This window comes from Ixodes scapularis, unplaced genomic scaffold (assembly GCF_016920785.2).
Source record: "Ixodes scapularis isolate PalLabHiFi unplaced genomic scaffold, ASM1692078v2 PGA_scaffold3__209_contigs__length_174095766, whole genome shotgun sequence".
NCBI lineage: Eukaryota > Metazoa > Arthropoda > Arachnida > Ixodida > Ixodidae > Ixodes > Ixodes scapularis.
The window spans coordinates 124,177,778-124,199,230 of NW_024609868.1; the positions used below are offsets into that span (position 1 = coordinate 124,177,778).

The following is a 21,453-nucleotide window of genomic DNA, read 5'->3' on the forward strand; positions in this document are numbered from 1 at the left end:
TCACCCCACGCAATAGAAGTCTCAGAAAAAAAATAAGGAAAAACCAGCAGCGTTCACCCCCTCAACTAGCAGGCAGAGCAAGCGGTTTTGGAGCCGATTATATGCCGCCAATGTTGATCACAGCCACGCGCTAGTGTTGGCAAAGCACAGGACACGCGCTGAGTTCCAGCCATTTTTATGGCTCCGCTATTGTCGTCGTTGCAGCGGTTGGACACGGGTCACTACCAGAATACTTCTCGAGCTAGTAATTATTACAAGCCCAAATCGAGTGTCCACGCAATTATTGGGTCCAATCTATGAACCGCATTCAAATTTCATCATTGGGGTGTACTGCGATCTCCACGTTACGTCATCAAGTTTCGCAAAGGAGAGATTGAATAAAAATGATCGTTTTTGTCCTTGAAATTACACCGCAACAAAGAAGTTGCTTGACCAGTGGCGTTGCGAGCGAGTATTCTTGAGTCCCACTAGTGGTGCCAGTAAGCCCGTGTAAAGTGAAAAAAACGTTCATTTCAATATTATTGCACCACTCCTTTAAATAGAGGAATTCTAGTGTGTCGTTAATAAAAATAGTGTGTGTGAATTCAGCACTGTACAGCGCAAGGGACGATAAATGGTCCTTTGGATGTGCATTCTCGCATGTCTTCGCGTAAGCGCGTGAGGGATATATTGGAGAAACCCGTATCACCGTCTCGAGTGCCCAGCTTACACGGCCTTTTATTTCGTGCGTGACTCCAACACGTCCCAGGGCTGGAACGATGTGAGCTACAACGGCTGCCCCCAGATTCGAACGCCCAACATTGACGCCCTGGCCTGGAATGGCGTCCGACTGAGCAGGTACTACACCCAGGCCCTCTGCACACCTTCGAGGGCCACGCTCATGACCGGACGCTATCCTATTCACACCGGTGAGTGCATCGCGATCCTTTGTTTACTGTAGTCACTGGTACACTAAATATCGTTACACACTTAAGGGTGTTAACACCCATATTGGTGGACCAAAACGCTCTAAGAAAAGGGCGTTCATCCTATCACCCCTATAGACCAACACGCGCTTGACGTCGCGCAGCTGCGGTGGCGCTGTCGACGGCGCTGGGCATGCGCAGACACTTCACGCGATTTCGGTTTCTGCGCATGCGCAATGCCCACACCTGGTGTGGGCAAACGCGGGCTTGTTCGTAAAGAGTGTGTCGGTCTATAGGAAGGCGTTTTTCCAAACGGTCTAAATTAAGGTGTGATTCCACAGCACACATTTTTATTAGGGTGTTATGACTACGGTGCGCACGCCCTCTATATCAGTTGTACGACCGCCACAAAGGGTAGTAAAAAAACTTTCAGCCTTTCCAGTCTGAAGAAGGAAGACCAGCGAAGCTGTACACCCTAAGAAAAAGGGGAGCGCGACTTAGTCCCCGAAGGGAGCAAGTGCGTTGCTACAACCATTAGTCCCCTCGGGGACTAACGGGAAGGGGAGTAAAAGTTGCGCCCCTCCATTAGTCTCTCGCACTAGCACCGTTAGGACTAACTGTTACAGCGTTTCAATTGCACCTCGAGGACCAACTGTTAGGCCCTTGCACTTGGTCTCCTGGGACCAACTGTTACACCGTTTCAATTGAACCTCGAGGACGAACTGTTAGGCCCTTGCCCTTGGACCCCTAGGACTAACTGTTACACCGTTTCAAATGAACCCCGAAAACCGACTGTTAGGCCCTTGCACTTGAACCCCTGGGTCTAAACGTTGCACCGTTGGATATAGACCCCTGGGGCTAAAGGTTTATCCTTTGCATTTGGTCCCGAGCCACAAATCTCCAAAACGAAATCGTGCAGTTCAGGTTAAACGTAGCTTTATTGCCTCGTAAATACACATCGCATTCAAGGATGACTGAAGTCAAAGTTCCTGAGTGGTAGACTCCACGGTAAGGCCAGATTCCGAAGGGTGCACTTGCGTCGACGATGGCTTGAACACTGGGACGGCTGTCCAAACCGGTCGTGGTCCAAGCACCGTTTATTGGGGCACCTGCAGCTTCTTGCCTGTTTGCGAGGAATTTGGATTATTAGCAACAGGGGCAACGTGAAATACCCGATCGCTCAGCAAAAGTATGAGATATATCATATAACACACACATAATAAAATAACAAAATAGGCTAGAATGGTTCAAATCTAACATGCGATCTGTTGACAGCAGACCAGCGCAATATTATATTTTTAGTAGACCGTTCGCTGCAAATTACAGACCCCGCGTGTGCGTGTCAAACCATGCTTCAAAGTGACGGAACGAGCTCCCGCCATCAACGCGAAAATCTGTACAATCGAATGAATGTCTCCATTAAGGCCGGTTCTCACACGCAGCGAAGCTCTGAAGTAGCGCTGCTCACGTGTCGTGAGCTGCTTTTCGTCTCCCATGAGCAACAGTTTTGACGGTGCGATACACAGCTAATGAAAGCTCTCGTGAGAACGCGCTTAGCGCTAGGTCAGCGCTATGCTTGTAGCTCTCTGCTGCATGTGTGAACAGGCCTTTATGGTAAAGCGATCCTGCCAGGGTCTGCAAAACACAAAAAATAAGCGATCGGTAGAACTGGCGTTTTTCTCGATACGATTGAATATCAGGTCTCTGTGCTGCGTAACAAAATAAGCAACCATGGTGCCAAAAAGAATAGAGCATGGCGCGTGCTTTGAAAGCTAGAGAACGCGCTCAAAATAAAGCACTTTCTGACGCCGCAGTTAATGAATATATCCTAAACAGAAGTACTTTGACATACCTTAATCGAGTTACCTTGTCTTGTGACTTCAGAACAGATCAAATGCAGTGTTGCAGCACTGCGAATCCAAACCGGATCCCGCAACGATCGGAGACGACCAGCTTCTAAGTCCTGACGACGGCTCTACTAAAAACAGGTTCTTTTCAAACAAAGACCCCTTCCCGTTTTCCCGTTTTTCTCTCTGGCCCATCTGCCCTGCCCCCCGCGTGAGCGAGGAATGCGGGGTAGGGGGTTGCTGGGAGGGGGAAGGGAAATCCCTTTTTCCCCGAAAATCTCTTTTCCCCCTTTCACTACACACGACACACGGGCACACCTATGCCCGAAGGACGGGAGAAGGTCGAAGGTCGCCATTTTCAACACGCCGGTCAAGTGACGTTCAAGCAAACACGTTCTCTTGTTTGTTTTTTCTCTCTCTCTTTCTTTCTCTCCCTCTCTTTTCAGTTTTCTCGGGGGCCTTTTTTTTTTTAGTTCGCACTTGTTTTGTATTAGCAGGGTGTTGCCATGAATGACGTCCGGGCGCGGTTCGTTCTCCGTTGTTCATCTGGAATGTTATCTGAAACATCGACGACGATGGCATGAAGGCGTCTGGATACTACCCCTGAATGTGCTTTTTGAGTGGAACGTGCCGTGCATCAAGTGTGTCAGTGCGGATTTTGGGTTAGACATTGGACTACCAAGAAAGTTTGGTTACGGGGAGACGCAGAGACGAGGCTCGACCTGTTCTCAGTAACTCAGTTTTAGCGAGTGAAGTGACCATTTATTCTGACTGCGAGACTCCGGTGTTGAAAGCGCGTCTTCTACAAACTCTTAAGTTTCATTTAAGGAAACAAAAAGTGTTAGTATTCGGAGTTGTTGCGTTTGGATTAATGCTCATATTTTGCGCGAAGGCAAATTACGTGAATGGGAGTTGTGAAATGTCAACAGATCATTTTTGACGAGATAGTTGGGTGAAGTAGAGTCAATACTTTCGTTACCTCGCATTCGAACAACGCGCGAAGCTCTACCATGTAATGTCTGTACGTTCGTGGCACATCAAACAAATTCGCCAGTTTCGTCCGAGTTTTGTCAACACTTTCAGCCGTCCTGGGCAGACCCTCGCCGATCCCCAAGACAAGCGAAATATTATCCGTCCTCTTGGCGAACATTTTGTTTGCCTTCGGGGACTAAATCCTACAAATGCACCCTGTATGAGGTGGACTAATAGCTGCTTTTGCTCGCGCACGCCTATCGGTTAGTCCCAGTCGAGCGCCGTTAGTCCCCAGCTTTTGCGCGCTGTACCTAGCTTGAACCAGATGGTCCTTACGGAGAACAACTGGATGTTCAGAGGACCAAGTGCTGCCGTTAGTCCCCTGAGGCCAACTTTTTTCTTAGAGTGTACTATGGTCAGACGAACTCAAGGACGACTTCTTGGAAGACCTCAAGGACGACGCCTAAGGGCGACGTCAAGACGACCTCAAGGACGATGTTTAGGACGATCTCAAGGACGACATCTAGGACTACCTCGAGGACGACGCTTAGAGGACGACATCTGGACGGCCTCAAGGACCACGCTTAGGACGACCTCAGGGACGACGTCTAGGACGACCTCATGAACGACTTTTAAAACGATTTCGAAGAAGCCGTCTAGGACGAACTCAAGGACGTCTTCTGAGGTGACCTTAAGGACGACCTTGAGGACGATCTTGAGGACGACGTCTAGGACGACCTCAAGAATGACTTCTAGGACAACCTGGAGGAACACGTCTAGGACGACCTCAAGGACGACCTTTAGAACGACCTCAATGACGACTTCTATGACGACCTCGAGGACGACATTTAGGACGACACCTAGAGAAATTCAGCCTTTCCTCTCTGGCGAAAACCAGAGTGGAAAGGCTGGAGAGGTCGCCACCTATGAGCAAGGCCGGCAAGCCGATTGTCTGGTTGCCGTCGTCGAGCATTGATGGCGGTAGCTGTCGAGAGTTTTGTGTCGACATTTCTTGGTGGGGGACAAGATCCTGGGGAAACTAGCCCTTAACAGCTTTGGTGTAAAAGGCGAATGAACAACACCAGTAAAATAGGGTTTAATAAGTTAATAACCCGAAAGAGTGCACGACAAAAGTGACTGCACATGAGTCCAAAGGGGTGTAGCCCGAAGCAACCCATTCCCGTTTGAACCCGTCCTATTTCGACCCATTCCCGAATCGGCCTTCGCGTTTGAACCCGTCCCGTTTTGTTCCATTCCCGAAACGACCTTCTCATTCGAACCCGTCCCGTTTCAACCAATAACCAAAACACCCTTTGCATTTGATCCCGTCTCCTTTTCAACCCATTGATATAAGACCCTGCGCATCACAACCTTTTCACAAACAGTCTAATTGTTCTAACATTGATCTGCGCATATTTTCTTCTTAAAGGGGCGATGCAACAGTTTTTCTACTTTCCGCAGATACCGTTAAGAACGGATCCCTGACGATAATGACTTATGAAACACGCGTTCGTTTTTCACTCGACGCAATAGAAGTCCCAGAAAATAAATTGAAGAAAAACGAGCAATGTTCGCCCCCTCAACTCGCAGCCAGAAGAAGCGCCCACGTGATCTGGAGCCGATATTATATGCCGCCAGTGTTTATTATAGCCACGCGCTGGGGTTGGCAAGGCACAGGACACGCGCCGAGTTCCAGACATTGTTATGGCTCGGCTATCGTCGTCATTGCAGCGATAGGACAATGGCCACTACTCGAGAGCTTCTCGAGCTAGTAATTATCACGAACCCAAATCGAGTGCCCACGCAGTGCTCGGGTCCAATCTATAAACCGCATTCAAATATTGTCACTGGGGTGTACTGCGATCCCCACGTTACGTCATAAAATTTTGCAAAGGACAGATTGAATGAAAATGATCGCTTTTGTCCTTCAAATTACACCACAACAAAGGAGTTTCTTGGCCAGTGGCGTTGGGTGCGAGTATCTTCGAGTCCCACTAGTGTCAGTTAAGCTTGTTTAAAGTGAAAAACATTCCAATTGAATATTGTTGCACCGCCCCTTTAAGAATATATGTTCTGAAATATTTTTTGTGCCAATGTATTTTAAAATATGCACCCCTTTCAGGCAAGCTTCGAAGTAATATATTATTCGTACTTCAACCACTTAAAGTTTTTTTTTTTTTGTTTCAAGATGATCTTTAAAACGTTAAACCGCGAAATGGTTTATGTATACTCTGCGACACTGTTAAGCGTGAAACACATGTACGACGAAACCGTCCGATCCGACGTCCGACCGCGCAATACGACGGTCGGAGGCGAGGGTTTTCAACGCTCTCCGGTGCTACGAAAACCCTCTCCCCCCAAGGTCATTCCGGCAGTCCGCACGTCGGATTGGAAGGTTTCGTCGTACATGTGTTTCGCGCTTTACTGCAAAAACGACGTTATCGCTTTGTTTTTTTTTTTTTTTGTTTTTTATCTTACTTTGGTGTGGTATCAGGAGGCACCAAATTTTAAGACTTAGGCTAGTGGCTCAGATGAGCTCTTCCAAAGAGAGTAATAGTTTTTATGACAGCCTTTTAATTCTATCAATCGCTTGTTGGCGCTACCAGTGTCACGCTACGTACAATACTAAAGTCGTATGTACACAAGCACATCATGTAAGCTAAAATCAGCGTTGCCATCGCGACGCTATTTTTAAGGTACCCAAAGTGCTTGCGTACGTTATTCTATAACTTCATAGCAGTGAACTTGATATTTTGGCGAGCGATAAATCAGACAGGTTGACAAGTATATGATTGCGACTTTATTTTGTTTTTACATTTTCAACCATTGAACATTCGCGCACACAGGAAAACATCATAGACCACAAAATGCCTACGCCTTGTTGAAAAAGTCGAACAAAGACATCATTTCATCAGCAACGCGACATTTGCTCCAGTTCAGATAGTTTGCGGTCCTCGCTGACCCACTTGTGCCGCCTGGCCAGCACATCATCCCCATTCGCAAGCTGCTGCAAACATATCCTAGACAAAGCCTCATCCCGTTTGATTGGATCGATGAAGCTGTAAATTTTCGGGTGAGCCTTCCCTGACTCCGCGTTTATCTAAACGGTGTCAGCCCTCCACGTGGTTGTTTGTTCGTGGTCCTCGGGCTCCGTGGTTGTTCCTTTGTTGAATGGAGAAATGGCCAATCAACCAGGTGCCATCAAAATAGTCAAGCACAGTGATGATGCTTGAAACATCGAGGGATGTTCGTTCTTGTCGCAAAACGGCCATGCACGCTAGACGTCAAAAACTGGGACGAGCGACAGTGCCACCATCTTTCTAACAAAAGATCTAATAGTATCATCCGTGCGCGGTTTGGAGTCCGGCTCTTTGTACTGCAGCCCACACTCTTTCTGTGAAATGAAAATGCCATCCGCGATAGATTGAGGTTGGGAACACAGTCAGCACGTCTGCGATGAGTACCTGCTCGAAGTCTGTAAAATATATGCCAGGATTCGGAAACACGACGCCTGAAGCAGCGAATACATTCCTCGAGTTTTGAAATACTCGAACATATGTCTCACGAAATCTACCGGACAGCAGAAAGTACACTCCGGTTGAAAGTTTGCCATCCGACACGACAATAATGGTCAGGAGTTCATAAAAAAATTGAGACATAACAACAACAAAGAGCATCTTCGCAAATGACAAGCGCAGCAAACCCTCCCATAATGCAAAGGCTATAGGATCCGAGAACTACTAACACTAGTGTCATCAATTACAAAGAAGGGATGGCTGTCGTCTGTCTGCTGGTACAACGGGCTCAGTTGAATGTCATCCGCAGTTGCAGGAAGTTCCGGCTGGTGACGCCGTCGCTCCCTGTATACGGCATTCTTCAGGTTTGCGAAAGTTGGAATTTCAGCTACAACGTCGGCCACGCTTAAATACAGTTTTGACCTTAGTCAATGAACTTGATTAGACATGAAAACATGCCGTGTTCTTTTTTTCTTTAGCTGCACCAAATTTTCAAAGAAACGGAAGGTGAGATAGGGTCCCTGGGGCCAAGTTGGTGGTTGCTGTAGTCACTAGATATAAGGAACAGTGGTGGAATCAGTTACCTAATAAAACGGTAGTTAACCTTAGCATCTAAGGGCTAGGGGCATACTGCATTTGGAAAATTAAGGCTCGACCTTTGTATGGTGCAGCCGTGCCGTGAAAGTTTCATTACAAAATGAAAGCCGTTTACAACTCCCTGTAACGCCGAATTAGAGCGCAGCTCTTAAGGAAGAGGATGGAAGGGTACTGAAGGATAGGTGACTCCCTGAGGCCACGTGACCTCAGCGCAAGGTGGAAGGGGTCACGTGACCTCAGGCGGGTCGTGTGACCCTAGGGAGGGTCACGCGATCTCGGGGGAAGGGGGGGCAGGGATGGGCAGTATTTCAAATACAAGTATTTGAAATACGTATTTCAAATACTTTGTTTTGCATTTGTGTTTAATTACGAATTGGGTAATGCATTTGACGTGTGTATTTAAATACTAAAACGTTGGTATTTCAAATACAATTGTAGTTAAATAAAATTTTGTGGGCGAAAATACATCCCTCAAATTTATTGTCACTGTCCAGAGCAGGAAGAAAACTACGTTCTGCACCGAATGCAGTGTGTCTCAATCAAGCACAAGCGTTTAGTGACTTTGTGATTACGGTGCTAGTCCAGGGCAAGTATAGTGATGAAATCGTCATTCACTGGCAGACTGGCTAAATAAGTGCCTGTGACAACTTGTGGTGCTTTCCAGCCTGATTTCCATCCATATTTTTGCCTGGAACCTTCTAAATGCGCGGGTCGTCCAGATTTTCGTAACTGGTGTGAGTTGCAACAATGAAAAATTCTGTAGCTAGTGCTGCGCGTCTTGGTCGTCTCGGTTCTTTGTTGGTCTATACCAAAATGTAATAAAAAAAAACTGCTTGAAGCTCTGTACTTTTTTCACCTATTACGTCCAAGCTGATTTCATTTTTTTGTGATTATATTTCTATTACGTTAGTAGAGCCTCGCACACTAACTCCCGAGTGTGCGATGCAAAATTAAAATGAGACACCCAGAAACCCGTTGCAGGTGCCATGAAGTCGCTGACGCAAACTTTGAGGAATGTATTTAAAAAAGTATTTGGAGGAGACCAAATACATTTGGTTGTATTTGTATTTTGTACTTAAATGTTTTTTTGGAAATGTAATTAGATGTGTAATTAAATACATTTTTGACGAAGTATATTGTATTTGCATCTCGATACATATTTGCATGTATTTTGCATATCTCTTGGGGGGGGGGGGGGGAAGGGGTTAACGTGAGGGTTATTCATGACCCTCGTGAGGGTAATCCTCGTGAGAGTAACCCTCGTGAGGGTAACCCTTTTGAGGGTAACTAACCCTCGCAAGTGACTGCTGGCGATCAAATCAACAAGGTTGTTTCGGGAGAGGGTGAAATGAGGTCCCTAAGGAAGACAGACATGGGACAATTCAACCGACTCAACTGATAACGAACGCCTCGTCGACAGGGTGAGGTAACAATGGTCGAAACGGGAAAATTGTTTCGGGATAGGGCGAAATGAGAAAAGATAAAACGAGAAGGTCGTTTTGAGCCGGGTCAAAGCGGGAAAGTACAAACGGGAAGGTTGAAATGGGAATGGGTTAAAACGGGAACCACCCGTCGAAACATGCCTAGTTCACTCTTTATTTTTGCAATCAAGGTTCTACCAGGTTCCACTAAATTCTCTATAGACGATTGCGATCAGGTCATCTGGACGCCTCCATACCTCTGCCCGTGCGAGCAGATGCGTTCAATTACAAGCTTGTCAAAGGCCAAAGCTATATTCACGCGCACGCTGCACACGCTTGCACGCATGGGGCACCAGTGAGGCGCCATGCTGGCAAGTGTCCATAGACCCTTTTCATGACAAACGACAACAGGTGGTCTTCCAGTCTTTTCTGTCCCGGACAACTTCCAGTCCATAAGAATGGCGAACAAACACCACTTTAACATTTAACCATTAATTCTCCAGGTGACCGCCAAAAGAAAGAAGTTGCTTGGTATCTATTCATTCTTTTTTTTATATACATTCTTGTAAACCAACTTGCCTCCTCCAAGACCTTAAAAGGGCCATGAAACGATTTTCCTGCTTTCGCTAAATGCTACTCAGAATCACTCCCTAACGTTAATGACCGAATAAACTTGCCCTAGTTTTTATTTCCATGCAATGAGAGTCGGCAAATAAATTCGAGAAATGTGAGCATCTTTCATCCCTTCAATTCGGAGCCAGAACCAGCGTCCACGTGGCCTGGCGCCTATCCTGTGCCGCCCACTTTAATCATAGCCACTCACTGGGGTCGGAAAATTAGAAAACGCGTGCTGAGCTTCAGGCATTGTTAGAGTTGGCGTCAAGAACGGTAAGTCGAAATGGCGTTGGCGCGACCGATCCGATCCTTGACAGACATCGGCTGGATGAAAATAGTATCGGTACAATATTTCCGATTTGAGGTCAATATTGGAGCAATACTCCATGCTACCTGCAGGCTCTATTCACGTCTTCTTTCATATTTCACGAGCGGAGACGATTTTATATATCTAAGTTGAACTGATAAAACTCATGCAGGTATACGATACGAAACTATTCTCTAGCACTCTAAAATAATACGCGAGTTCGCGTGGCGATTAATCATACTCTGTGCTTGTACCGCCGCACATCAGCAACAGTTTCACAAAAGCAATAAACATAAAAGGCTATGAAATCGTGGTTGTAATCGACCGCATTACCATAAATGCCCCTTTCACACCGTGCGAATCAGGGGCGTACAATTTGCCCACACACCCTTTTCAGACGATTTCAGATACCGTCGCTACAAGTGGTGCGTAAAAAGGGCATGTAAGGGGTGTAAAATACGAGCACACACCTCTTACACCCTCCGATATTTAGATATTGTGTAAAAAGAATTAAAGAAGGGTGTTCTTCCTATCCTGCACCCTTCTTACATACTTTTTACGCGGATAAGTGTTTTACAATGTTTAGCGTGTAGGATAAAAACGGTACGGCGGACTTTCATTTCTTCCACCTCCAGCACAAGCTCCCCAACTTCGATAACGCTTCGACGTCTCATACACCTCGAGCGCGCTCGCGCAGCCAAATGTGTATAACCTGCCGTGATACTAACTTTCTAGCTGGGAGTGGGAACTTAAGGTTTTTACTTGGTTAGGCTGCAGCTATCAAAAGGCGCCGACGAAGGGAAGATAAAACGCTAACAGCGTATTTATTACGAAAACACAGACAGTTACAACTCACGAAATTCGATACCGCAACTCGTAATTAATGTACGTTGGTTTCGCGAGGATAGATAAATCCCCCATACTTATGCGCGAAAATATCGCTCCCAAGCACCGCTTTGCTCGTAAAGTGCGGTAGTATTGGATACTTTTGGTAAACCGAACGCTGTGAATTGCTGGCCTAGGGAGCGCCTGCTACATCCATGCCTCAAAGTGACGGCACAAGCTCTAGCTATTCGCCCCTTTTTTTGTTTGACAACTAACTCAGCGGCGCTTTCTATTGGGTAGCCCCAGCACACTTCCGTTTCACGTATATTTCCTAATTGTTTACTCATCATATTTTTATCATAGGAGTTAATTAAATCTGACAGTGCTATAAGCGGCCATTTCCAGAGGATAGCGCGTATACTTGATTTCGCAAATACAGTGAAACCCGCCGTCCACCTCAGAACCAGAAGTGGTTGGGGGCTATTTGCACACTGGCGCCACCACGTTTCAACTCACCCGAGAAAGAATGAATAGCAACGCAAGGCTCCAGCGTGCGGTCTACTGAAAGTAACTTTTATGATGCCTGGTTCAGACAGGTGTGTTGGTTTCGTTTGGAATGACAGTAACGTGAGAAATGACATTGTCACCGGGAAAACAGTCTGCCGTACACAACGTGGAAAGCAATTAAAGGAGCAGCTTCGTGACGTAGTCAAGAGTCACTGTTTTCCCGGTCTGCTCTAGCTTTGGGTGTTATGGACACAGTCCGCGCAAATCTTTGAACTAGAGTTAAGCAACCCTTATGTAATCGGCACACCATTGCCCGCCTCTGTACTGGTCGACATCGTTTTGGTGCTCAATGTAGATCGAGTGCAATAGGCGACAGGCGTGATTAAAAAATGCGAATTCCTTTCTTTCAGATATGGTGTCAGCAGGCTCAGGCGATATCGTCTATTCTAATCCAATTAAGATTTCTGGAGGCCAAAAAACAGTTTTCTTTAATGTCATATGAAGCTTTAGATAACTGTCGACGATGATTGTAAGCACCAAAATGTCTGCAGTGTTGTTACTCTGAAGTGTAGATTATCTAGAGTCACTGGGTCATGGGTAAGTATAGCTACACTGCCTTCCCTGCCTTCTAGCAGAACATATAGAGATACTAACATGCAGGCAATAAAACCTTACAAGGCGAATGGCTGATCAGGCTACACTACCATGGCAATCGCCATCACGGTCCATACAAATCTTCGAAGCTTTTAAAAGGTCATTTTGCTACCACTCGCCCAAAATTCGCTATGGAGCATCATCGCGCTGAAAGTTTTCCTTGTCAATATAAGCGTCCTGGACGCTGTGTACGCTGTCAATGTATCGATCATGTTTATCTCCACAGATTACTTACAACTGTATTGTTTTTGTTGCTCATTTCAAGACAAGAAAATTATTTTTATTACCGTCAGGCAACGGCGCAACATGTGATGGCGATGCGAAGATGTGTGCTTGTTTGGACGGTGTGTTAGATCGTTCGGTCCAATTAAATTATTATTTGTAGTGCAATTACTTTTAATTGTGTATTCAAATTTCATTTTAAAAGGTTCCACTGGTTACATAGAAGTATACATGAAAATGGGCCGTCTGCGAGGCGTCGGGCTGGCGGTCTCTGAAGGGAATGCCCGCAGACCGCTCCTCTTCTTTATGCAGTGAAGGAGAGGACATGGCTCTTTGGCTCGAGGCTCCTGTTACTTGACGGAGAGGCCCGGAGAGTTGAGGGCTCGAGAAGCCTATCTGGGAACCCCAAACCAACTTCCGTCTGGCCCGTGTCTTGCGGTGATGTTGTGGCCGCTAGCAGGTTTATGAAGGGTCAAAATTCTGTACACAAAAACGACTTTATAAAGAAATCTGTCGCCACGAATTTGGATCGGCTCACCAAGAATGCAGATATCAAGGAAACGCTTTTCATTCCATGGACCACAGTAACGATCATATGGGACGCTTGGCGCTACTTTCCAGGGATCCATGACTTTGTTATGCACAAGCCTTAAGCCCGAAAAACTGCAAGAAAAAGAACTGACATGAGCCGCCGCAAGTACTCGGTATATTGAAAATGTAACTTCAAACACCTAGCTGTTTTTTTTTTTGTTTGTTTTGTGTTTTGCTTTTTGTTTTAGAGAACTTGTCGGGGTGGTGCATCTTCCTGTTCAGGTCACAGAATAGACTTGCTCAAGCACCTTTTGTGGCTCAATCTGTGAACCTAGGCTATTCATTGTTTTGGATATTCAGGCATGCAGCACAGCATAATCTTCAACGAGGAACCCAGGGGTCTGTCTTTGAGCTTCAAGCTCCTGCCGCAGTGGCTCGCGGAGCGAGGATACACCACGCATATGATCGGAAAGGTAGGTTGCATGAAGCCAAACGAGAGGCAGGCCACATTCACAAAAATTGACGCCCGACATATTTCAGTGGCATCTAGGCTTCCACAAGACCGAATACACACCGACAAAGCGTGGATTTCACCGACACGTTGGCCTTTGGGGCGCCTTCGTCGACTACTTCACTCACGAGAAAACGTACAGGGGGGTAGGTAACAACTTCTGATTCCTTTCGTAAGAAGCTTTTCTCTAGATCACTATGCATATATACTATAATCTACTGCACTGGAGTAGTTGGTACTGCGCAAACATTTCCGACGTGACACCCCCATAGGAAAGCATCGTTTATTAAAAAAGAATTAAACCATCCGTGTTTCCATATTATGATAAAATATTGTTAATCTGTTCTAATGTTAAGAGAAACATAAAATATTTTATGCACTTTTTCTTCGCCATTCAAATATGTCAACATTCCAACTAATTGTTTTTCTCATTCCAGCAATGCCGCAATGCGATTGAAAAAGTTGCCAAAATCTTGTAGCACTATTGGTATGAGCTATTTCGGACTGACTGCAAAATATGACTTTACGGTCATTTCCCTGTGCATCGTCGCTTTCTATTATTGCAGCTATGCACTTGAGCCTTCAACATTATTCTTATGAACAAATAAAACACTTACATTGTTGACATCTAAATTCGAAACTAGTAACTTAAAATTATTCAATACAAATTATTTCGGTGCTCTTCTAACGTTTAGCAAATATTATGGCTGTCGCTGATTTAACTTTATAAACTTTTATTTTATGCGGATTCGAAACGCATGACAACGGAATGCCTGATCGAAAGGAAAGCTTGAGAATGTTCATAGCAATTACAAGGAAGTATTACCTACATCACTGTGTTCAAGCTGATCCATCCTTAAAACAATAGCAGAAGCACACAGTAACATAACATTTTTAGATTTTTTTTTCACTATCGAAGTTTTGCTAGAATCGATATGAAAGTGCGATTTTCTTTCTTTCTTTGTGGTCGAAGTTTTCTTTCGGCCTCAAAAACTTGTATTGCTTCTACAGCCGGGTGGAGATACAGGTCTGGATTTTCGTCGGGATCTTTCCATATCACCGAACGAGTCCGGCACGTACATCACCCAACTCTTGACAAGAGAGGCCAAAGCCGTAATCGCAAACCACCCCATCGACAAGGTTAGTCATTACCTCGTGAGTGACCGTAAGACCTCCGTTTTTGCTTTAGACACCGTAGCCATTTGCACTAAAAGGAGTTTGCTCCGGGGAGAAGATTGAAGCCCAACGTGGGCGTGCTCGGCGTATGACCCACTTACAGGCACCCTATAGCCAATGACATGATGAGAACAGCAGAGATCCCGGCTGCACACCAATATCGGCCCGAGAGTGCTCCTACAATCATAAACAGTGGTATGCATGTCGGCATATATCGGCACATGCAACCAGGCGCTGAATTGGGCCACTCTAAACCGCCGATATTGGCCCAAACTATCTCTCCGCTCGGAGATATTGTTTGCCGGCATTGATAACCTCCTTTTACCCAATATTGGCTGCACCAACTCTACCTATATTGGCCAACATTGGTACCCACCTTCACCCAATGTTGTCTACAAACCTTTTCCTGTTGCTTCCCAATATTGGCTCAACCAAGTTTCGCTATATTAACCCTCCATCCACCGAGTATCGCCTTTTTATTTTATTTTTATTTATTTTTATTCACCAACTTTCACTATATTGACCAACCTTCTACACAATATCGGCTGCACCAAGTTTTCTCATTGAGTGTCCACACGTTGCCCGTATAAACAATATTGTGGTTCGGGTATTTCTGCGCTGCCACTTTAATCGGACACTAAATTGGATTTTGAGTTTGTTTTTTGCCGCATTAACACAGCTCGCACACTATATAAAAACCTAAGATTTCCGCCTAGCATTTATTGGGAAAGATTTATGTGACAGGCCTTTTTTCCTCGGATGTTTGAAAAAGTGTATGCCACAATTAATGCTGATCATGTTTTAAATGGGATGAAATGTTATATGCATGAAAGAAATCTTCGACTGATGATAAGGAAAAGGTACTTCCGAGATATGGTAATCAGTAACGCTTATTGAACCTTGAAGGCTCGCGTGGGCATTACGCAATGGGTGATATTCCTGGCCACTGACGAGACAAGTACAATACATGTTAACCATCGTTGATCACTGAGAAACCCCAAGTCAGAATTGGAAAAAAAGGAGAGGGGGGGGGGGGGGGTGTCAAAACTTTTGTTACAATATTTCTGAAATATCTTGTGAAGTTTTTTTACTGACGTTTTTTTTTCTCTCAGAATGCTGAGTCATCGTTCAAACCAGATATAAGAAAAACTCACGCTTGTGTTTTTATTGACAGCCTTTATTCCTATACTTGGCCCACCAAGCACCACACTCGGCTAATCCGGACGAACGCTTGCAAGCTCTCAAGGAACACATCGACCAATATCGCGACATTGGGTCCTGGAAAAGAACACTTTATGCTGGTAGGTTCATTTCGCAACATTTCTGTCTTCATTCTGATTGAAGCGACTTCGGAAACGGCCATTCCTTAAAAAAAGAACCTACTGATAACCTTAATTTACATTCGCTAACCTCTTACTCGTTCTCCTCAAGCGCTACCGTAAACAGGCTCCCGCGTGTTTAAGAAGTTTTGCTTTGCTGCGTCATAAAATTTTGTGCTCCTGCTTCTTAGGTTCCTGACCAAATCTATTACAACTGCATAATTGTGATACTCATTTCATTTTTTTCAGATCACCCATAGTCCTCCAGCCAGAAAGCATAAATATCGGGCAAAAATGTGAGGTTTATCGGGGTGCCGTAAACTTGGTCATCAATCACTCTTTCATACCCATTGTCATCCTGCATCTTGCCACGACTGATTTCACTTTCCATCATATTCTTGCGCCCAGATCATTCTCGGAAAGTGAAAGCAATAACACGCAACCAATCTTCTTTTAATGGAAGATCACATACTGCGTGTAAAATATGAGTAGAATAACTTACCGGGGAGCGTTGTGACTAAATTTAATTTATTGAATTTTTAAAAAATCACGCGCAGCGTGAAAACAAGACACTTGTTCGTTCCCGCATTATATGTGGTTTGATTATATTATTAACATTTCACATGCAATTTCGCTTGCCGCACCCTATATAATAATGCTCTCGTCCTATTTTTTAAAATACATTTAATGTTGTATACTTTATTTAGAATGCAAATATTCGCACACTTCCTTTTTAAAAAATGGCCGTATTATACCCTAGATACACGAGCTCTCTATCAACTGCCATTGAGCCAAGGACAATTGACTCAATCGCGATCGTCCGTAGTTACACGAAGGCGCCAACTGTCATTGAGCTGCTAACGATTAATGAATTCAACTGAGCTGGGCCTACCTCAGTTAACTGATGTGGGTTCGCTCCAATACGGCTAAAGTTTGCGCCGTCTGCCTCATTGCCGCCAATGACCAGCGCCAGCGAAGCACTCACTATTGCGAAAGATTGGGGGAGGCATTTTGAAAATATTGTAGCAGCAAATATTGCCGGAAGAGATATGATTCGGGGCCAAAGCTGCCACTAAAATGATCACGGCACGCCGCGGAAGCCCCACTGATATATTTTGGAGTAGGCTAGATTTCGAATCGAGGCTTGTCTTGGTCGAGCGGCACCACCGGCAGCCATGGCTTTACACCAGCTAATGCATGGAAGAAACGGGAAAAACCTAAATTTCTTACTTAAGTAGAATGTTATGGAAGATCAAACCTTAGTTTTCGAGCATGAGATTTAATATTCTGAGCGCAAATATCAAAAGTGTCAGAATACCAATATCTTTTGTGGTTGAGGGTTACAAGGCTACACTGAATCTGTGTTCCTGTTGAGCCTGGACCATATTTCAAATGTCGTCTGCCAGCAACACAAAATGATAATCGCGAGCGCGCGAGCATTCCCTCGGTCGCCTGCAACCGCCGCGACGGGGACGCCCGCGCGCTTTTCACACCTCGGAGAAATAATGCAGAAAAACTTATACCAGAACATTAGAATTCACATATTGTTCAAAGCCTGTGAAGCGACAATCTGCGAGTCTACAATCTCCGGTGGCGTGCATCGCACCGGAGATCGCGGGTGAGACTTTCTTCATAGTTACTTTCGACGAGAAACGACGTGCCTTATGGGCGAGAAACTTGCCCTAGAGAGACCTATCGCACAAAGACTTCCTTGCGATTTCAACTTTAGGGACGAAGACATTCTGAAGTGCTTCGAGCACGATATTTGTTGAAACGTTGTCCTACACTCTTAGGAAATAGGGTCAGTATAGTCCTCCCTAAAGGGAGGAACGCTATTGACACATATGTTCCTTCAGAAAGGGAGAAACTTTCGTCCCTGGAAGAAGGTTAGCAAAATTCCTCCGTCGCCTGCATCTCATTATGGCGGCCACGAATCGAGCAAATCGAGCTCAATAAGGCTTAACGAGAACACTAAGTTTATTGTACGGAGCGAGAGGAGCAGCAAATAAAAACGCAACACGAGCTTTCCGCGAATTGTATTTACTTCCGAAGCGGGTTTCGCCCTGCACATAAAGAAACTTACGTTTTGAAAGCATGCAGTCATTCAGTCTTCTCCTCGTCAGCACTGCGATGCTAAACGGAGACAACCGGCCCCCAGTTACTTCGCCCACTTTATGTCTTACCTTTGATATTCCTCGAGCCATAATTCCTTCGTCAACTGCACATCACGGAGGAGTGGTAAACCATTCGCCCGCAAAACCAAAAGTCGCTCTCAAAAACAGGAAATCCGAAGCAGCCTCTTGACTCATTTCAGCACGGTAACAAGAAACTTTAGCGTAGCCCATGGAGAATAGAAGGGTAGGAGAGGGCATGACGTCAGCCATGTAGTCTCCATAAGCCATGCGCCCTTAACGCCTCGCCTCTTTCTCATTTTCCTCCTTACTCTCCCCACTTATCAGGCCAACGTGACCACATCACTTGACCGTAGCTAGCCTTCGTCTAGCCTTCGATCTGATAAAACCTACCGGACGGAGCGCGCGCAAGCCTGCAATTAATCCTTCTAGAATCAACCATCCATCTCACACGTGACATGTCATGCGCGCCAATAGTCAGAGAGATCTACGGTCACGTGGGCCACAACATCGTTTAAACTGTTTATGGCTATAGTCCGTTGCAACACAAGAAGGTAGGGCGAGGGAAAGCAAGGCCAGAAAAGAGGAAGCAGACGGAATACTGGAGAGCCCCAGCGCACCTTCTGCTTCCTCCTCCCTTGCCTTTCTTTCCCTCGCCCTACCTTCTTGAGTTGCAACGGACTATAGGCTTCACCAATATTGCAACGTGCCCTATCCTAGTACTCATAACCTCCTTGGCGTAGCGCGTAGCGTAAAAGGAGGTCAAATCGCTTGCCATTAGATAGCAGGGTCAAGCAGAGTAATCGCAACTAGGTAGGCTAGGTGGCGCTAGGTACCGCCCAACTCATGTTCTACAAAAAATATTTTTTTACACTGCCTTGCGCTTCGGGATTTTCGGGAACTTCTATTATACACACATGAAGACGCATTACGCATACTTCAGGCATCAGCTGAACATACATTGAGCGCATACAAATACATGGCACATACAAACGTCAATACAACGGCACATTTACCCGATCACCACACTCGAGCACTTCGTTCCCGTCTTTTATACTGGTCGTTTTGAACGTACGGAATTTCTCGGTGACTGCCTAAGCAACAAAAAATATTCCCAGCAGGTTGATTTCTTTCCAGCAATGGCATACCTCTGAGAGTAGTTTTAATGGCTCACGGAATGAATCTCTTAATAAAAAGAAAACGCTCGATCATGCCGTAATTATTTGAAAACCAATAAATCGAGCCGCTCCAAGGCGGTTCCAAGCCATGAGTTTGTTTCTCCGCACGGCACTTCGTAGCCAGTATTTCTATTGTGTTTGTTTTTCTATTTGTGCTCTTCGCGCACGGCCGCAATTACCGTCTTGAATTAATCTCTGTAGAGCGGATATTCACCACTCAGCTGGAAGTGATGCTTCACGGGCAGAGAAATCGCTTTTCGATCAACTCGAATGCAGTCAAAGCCGCGACTTGCGGCAGGTTTTAAGTGTACGCAGCTACGCCGTGGCGAGCTCGAAAACTTTTAGCGCTCATCCCAGTGCGCCACTTGGAGGGCAGTTTCTCCAGAAACCGTAGTACCTATATTTAAACAGCAAAATAAAGGACAGCTTTTTTTTTCGACTTTACCTACTATTTGTTTTAATGCTAAAATTTCACACTGTAGATATACGTACTTGCCGTCATAATTTCGTACTCTTCATTCCTTTCCCCAGAGCGCAATCGCTCTCGGGGACTGACAGTCACATTGGCCACTGTACGATAGGAGCTTACCTTTCAGACCAGCGTTCCAACATGACTATCCCAAAACTTTTTAATGTAATGTAAAGCGGAATGTCAACCTGCGACACCCCGCTTCCTCCGATCACGGCCCGACCTGCGGCATCAATGACAGACAGCTTACGTCATCTCATCTTGCTACACCATTGATACGCGAACACACGGTCACATCGGCGATAATTCCAGCCTTCCATTCACAACGCAGAACACTGCCATCACGATGATGCTGTTTTGTTTCAGACACGAACTAATACAGAACCACGTCGATTGCCGGTTGGCACTCGGCATGGAAAAATAGAGCCGAACTCAGCACGGAAGGTACTCAGACAGCCGGCAGCAAAATCCGCCTGTCTTGGACGCAGTTCCTGCGACTTCCATAGCTTCGAAAACGTCGACACAGTTCCACGTGCTCCCACTTCTGCACATCTAATTAGGTCCCGCAAACCGGTGACGGCCATCTTACCCAGTGTATGTAGCGCTGCTGGTACTGCTCCGGAACTTCGCTGTTTCTAGCGGCTTCGTTTGCTCGTTTGATAAAATAAGTGGTAAAAACGTCAATGCAACCGGAATGTTCTGCACGTTTGAACAAGAAGACGGAATTACAGGCGGCCTTTGGTGCCGCCTGAAGCTCAATCAACTCAACAACATTTATTAAACAACGTGCGCGACGTGCTCGAAAAGCGAAAGAAGATGCGTCAGGAGGGCGAAGGGTTTCTCCCGTCTGCCTGGAGAAGGAGAAAAACGTTTCGTTCTTCCTTTTTTCTCGTGTCCGCTTGGGGGCGCGTCAGTAGAAGGGAGGAAGACGCGCCCGTTGCTTTTTCCTTCATATTTTCTTAGAGTGATGCCGCGGGGTAAGTGGAGTCTTAAACCTGACGCCGTACTAAGGCTATTTGCGACCTTCCCGGAACATTTGCCGCGTTCCAAACGAAGCCTGAAAGTATTGGGTCACCTGATACACTGTTAGCAAAAATAACACGCCCAGACGTGTAAACCGTTGTCCCATAGCGGACACGTCGAAACGTGTTCGTTTTACACGAGGCCATCTGTGTTTTTCGTCTACACATGAGGTGCTGTGTAAACTTAACACGCTACACCGTGTCTGCCTTTCGTAAAACCGTTTTGAGCGTGTTCCTTATGAAACATGGCGGCCAGCGGCCGAGAACAGGCGAGAGACGAGCCCAGCGAGCCGCGCGCCTTTCAGCCGAATTGAAAGCACACAGGGCGCGTTAGTTCTCGTTCGATGTCTTTTATACACAGTAAAGTCTCCAAGCGGCGGACGTAGCTACTTGCAAAGGTACGTACGTGCGTTGTCGGCGGTCGGCGGCGTCGGTAGCTTCAACAAGCCGCTAGAGAAAAAAAAAAAAAACGAATGCCGAACTCACATGGATAAATAACTTGAGCAAACTATTTAGAATCGGGCGGTAACTTGCGAGACCTATCGAGATTTCTAGCAGCCTGTATTTAAAAAAAAGACGAGTCTGTTAACACTGCGAACGACCACGACTACACAGCAACCCTACATACAACGTGGGCAACACCAGTACCACATATTACACAGCACCGACATGTACACAAACACAACAACGACACTACGCCCGACACTTCCTACTCGTTATCCATTTCT

The 21,453-nt window shown here is 45.8% G+C and overlaps 1 protein-coding gene across 1 annotated transcript in view; it reads left to right on the forward strand.

Moving 5' to 3' along the window:
* Positions 1–21,453, forward strand: part of LOC115318696 (arylsulfatase B) — a 52,707-nt gene that overhangs the window by 13,088 nt on the left and 18,166 nt on the right. Inside the window, exons 2-6 of the mRNA XM_042292868.1 lie at positions 749–908; positions 13,279–13,391; positions 13,459–13,575; positions 14,441–14,569; positions 15,780–15,906. Of these exons, the coding sequence (XP_042148802.1) occupies positions 749–908; positions 13,279–13,391; positions 13,459–13,575; positions 14,441–14,569; positions 15,780–15,906 (646 nt within the window). The remainder of the gene's footprint in view (positions 1–748; positions 909–13,278; positions 13,392–13,458; positions 13,576–14,440; positions 14,570–15,779; positions 15,907–21,453) is intronic.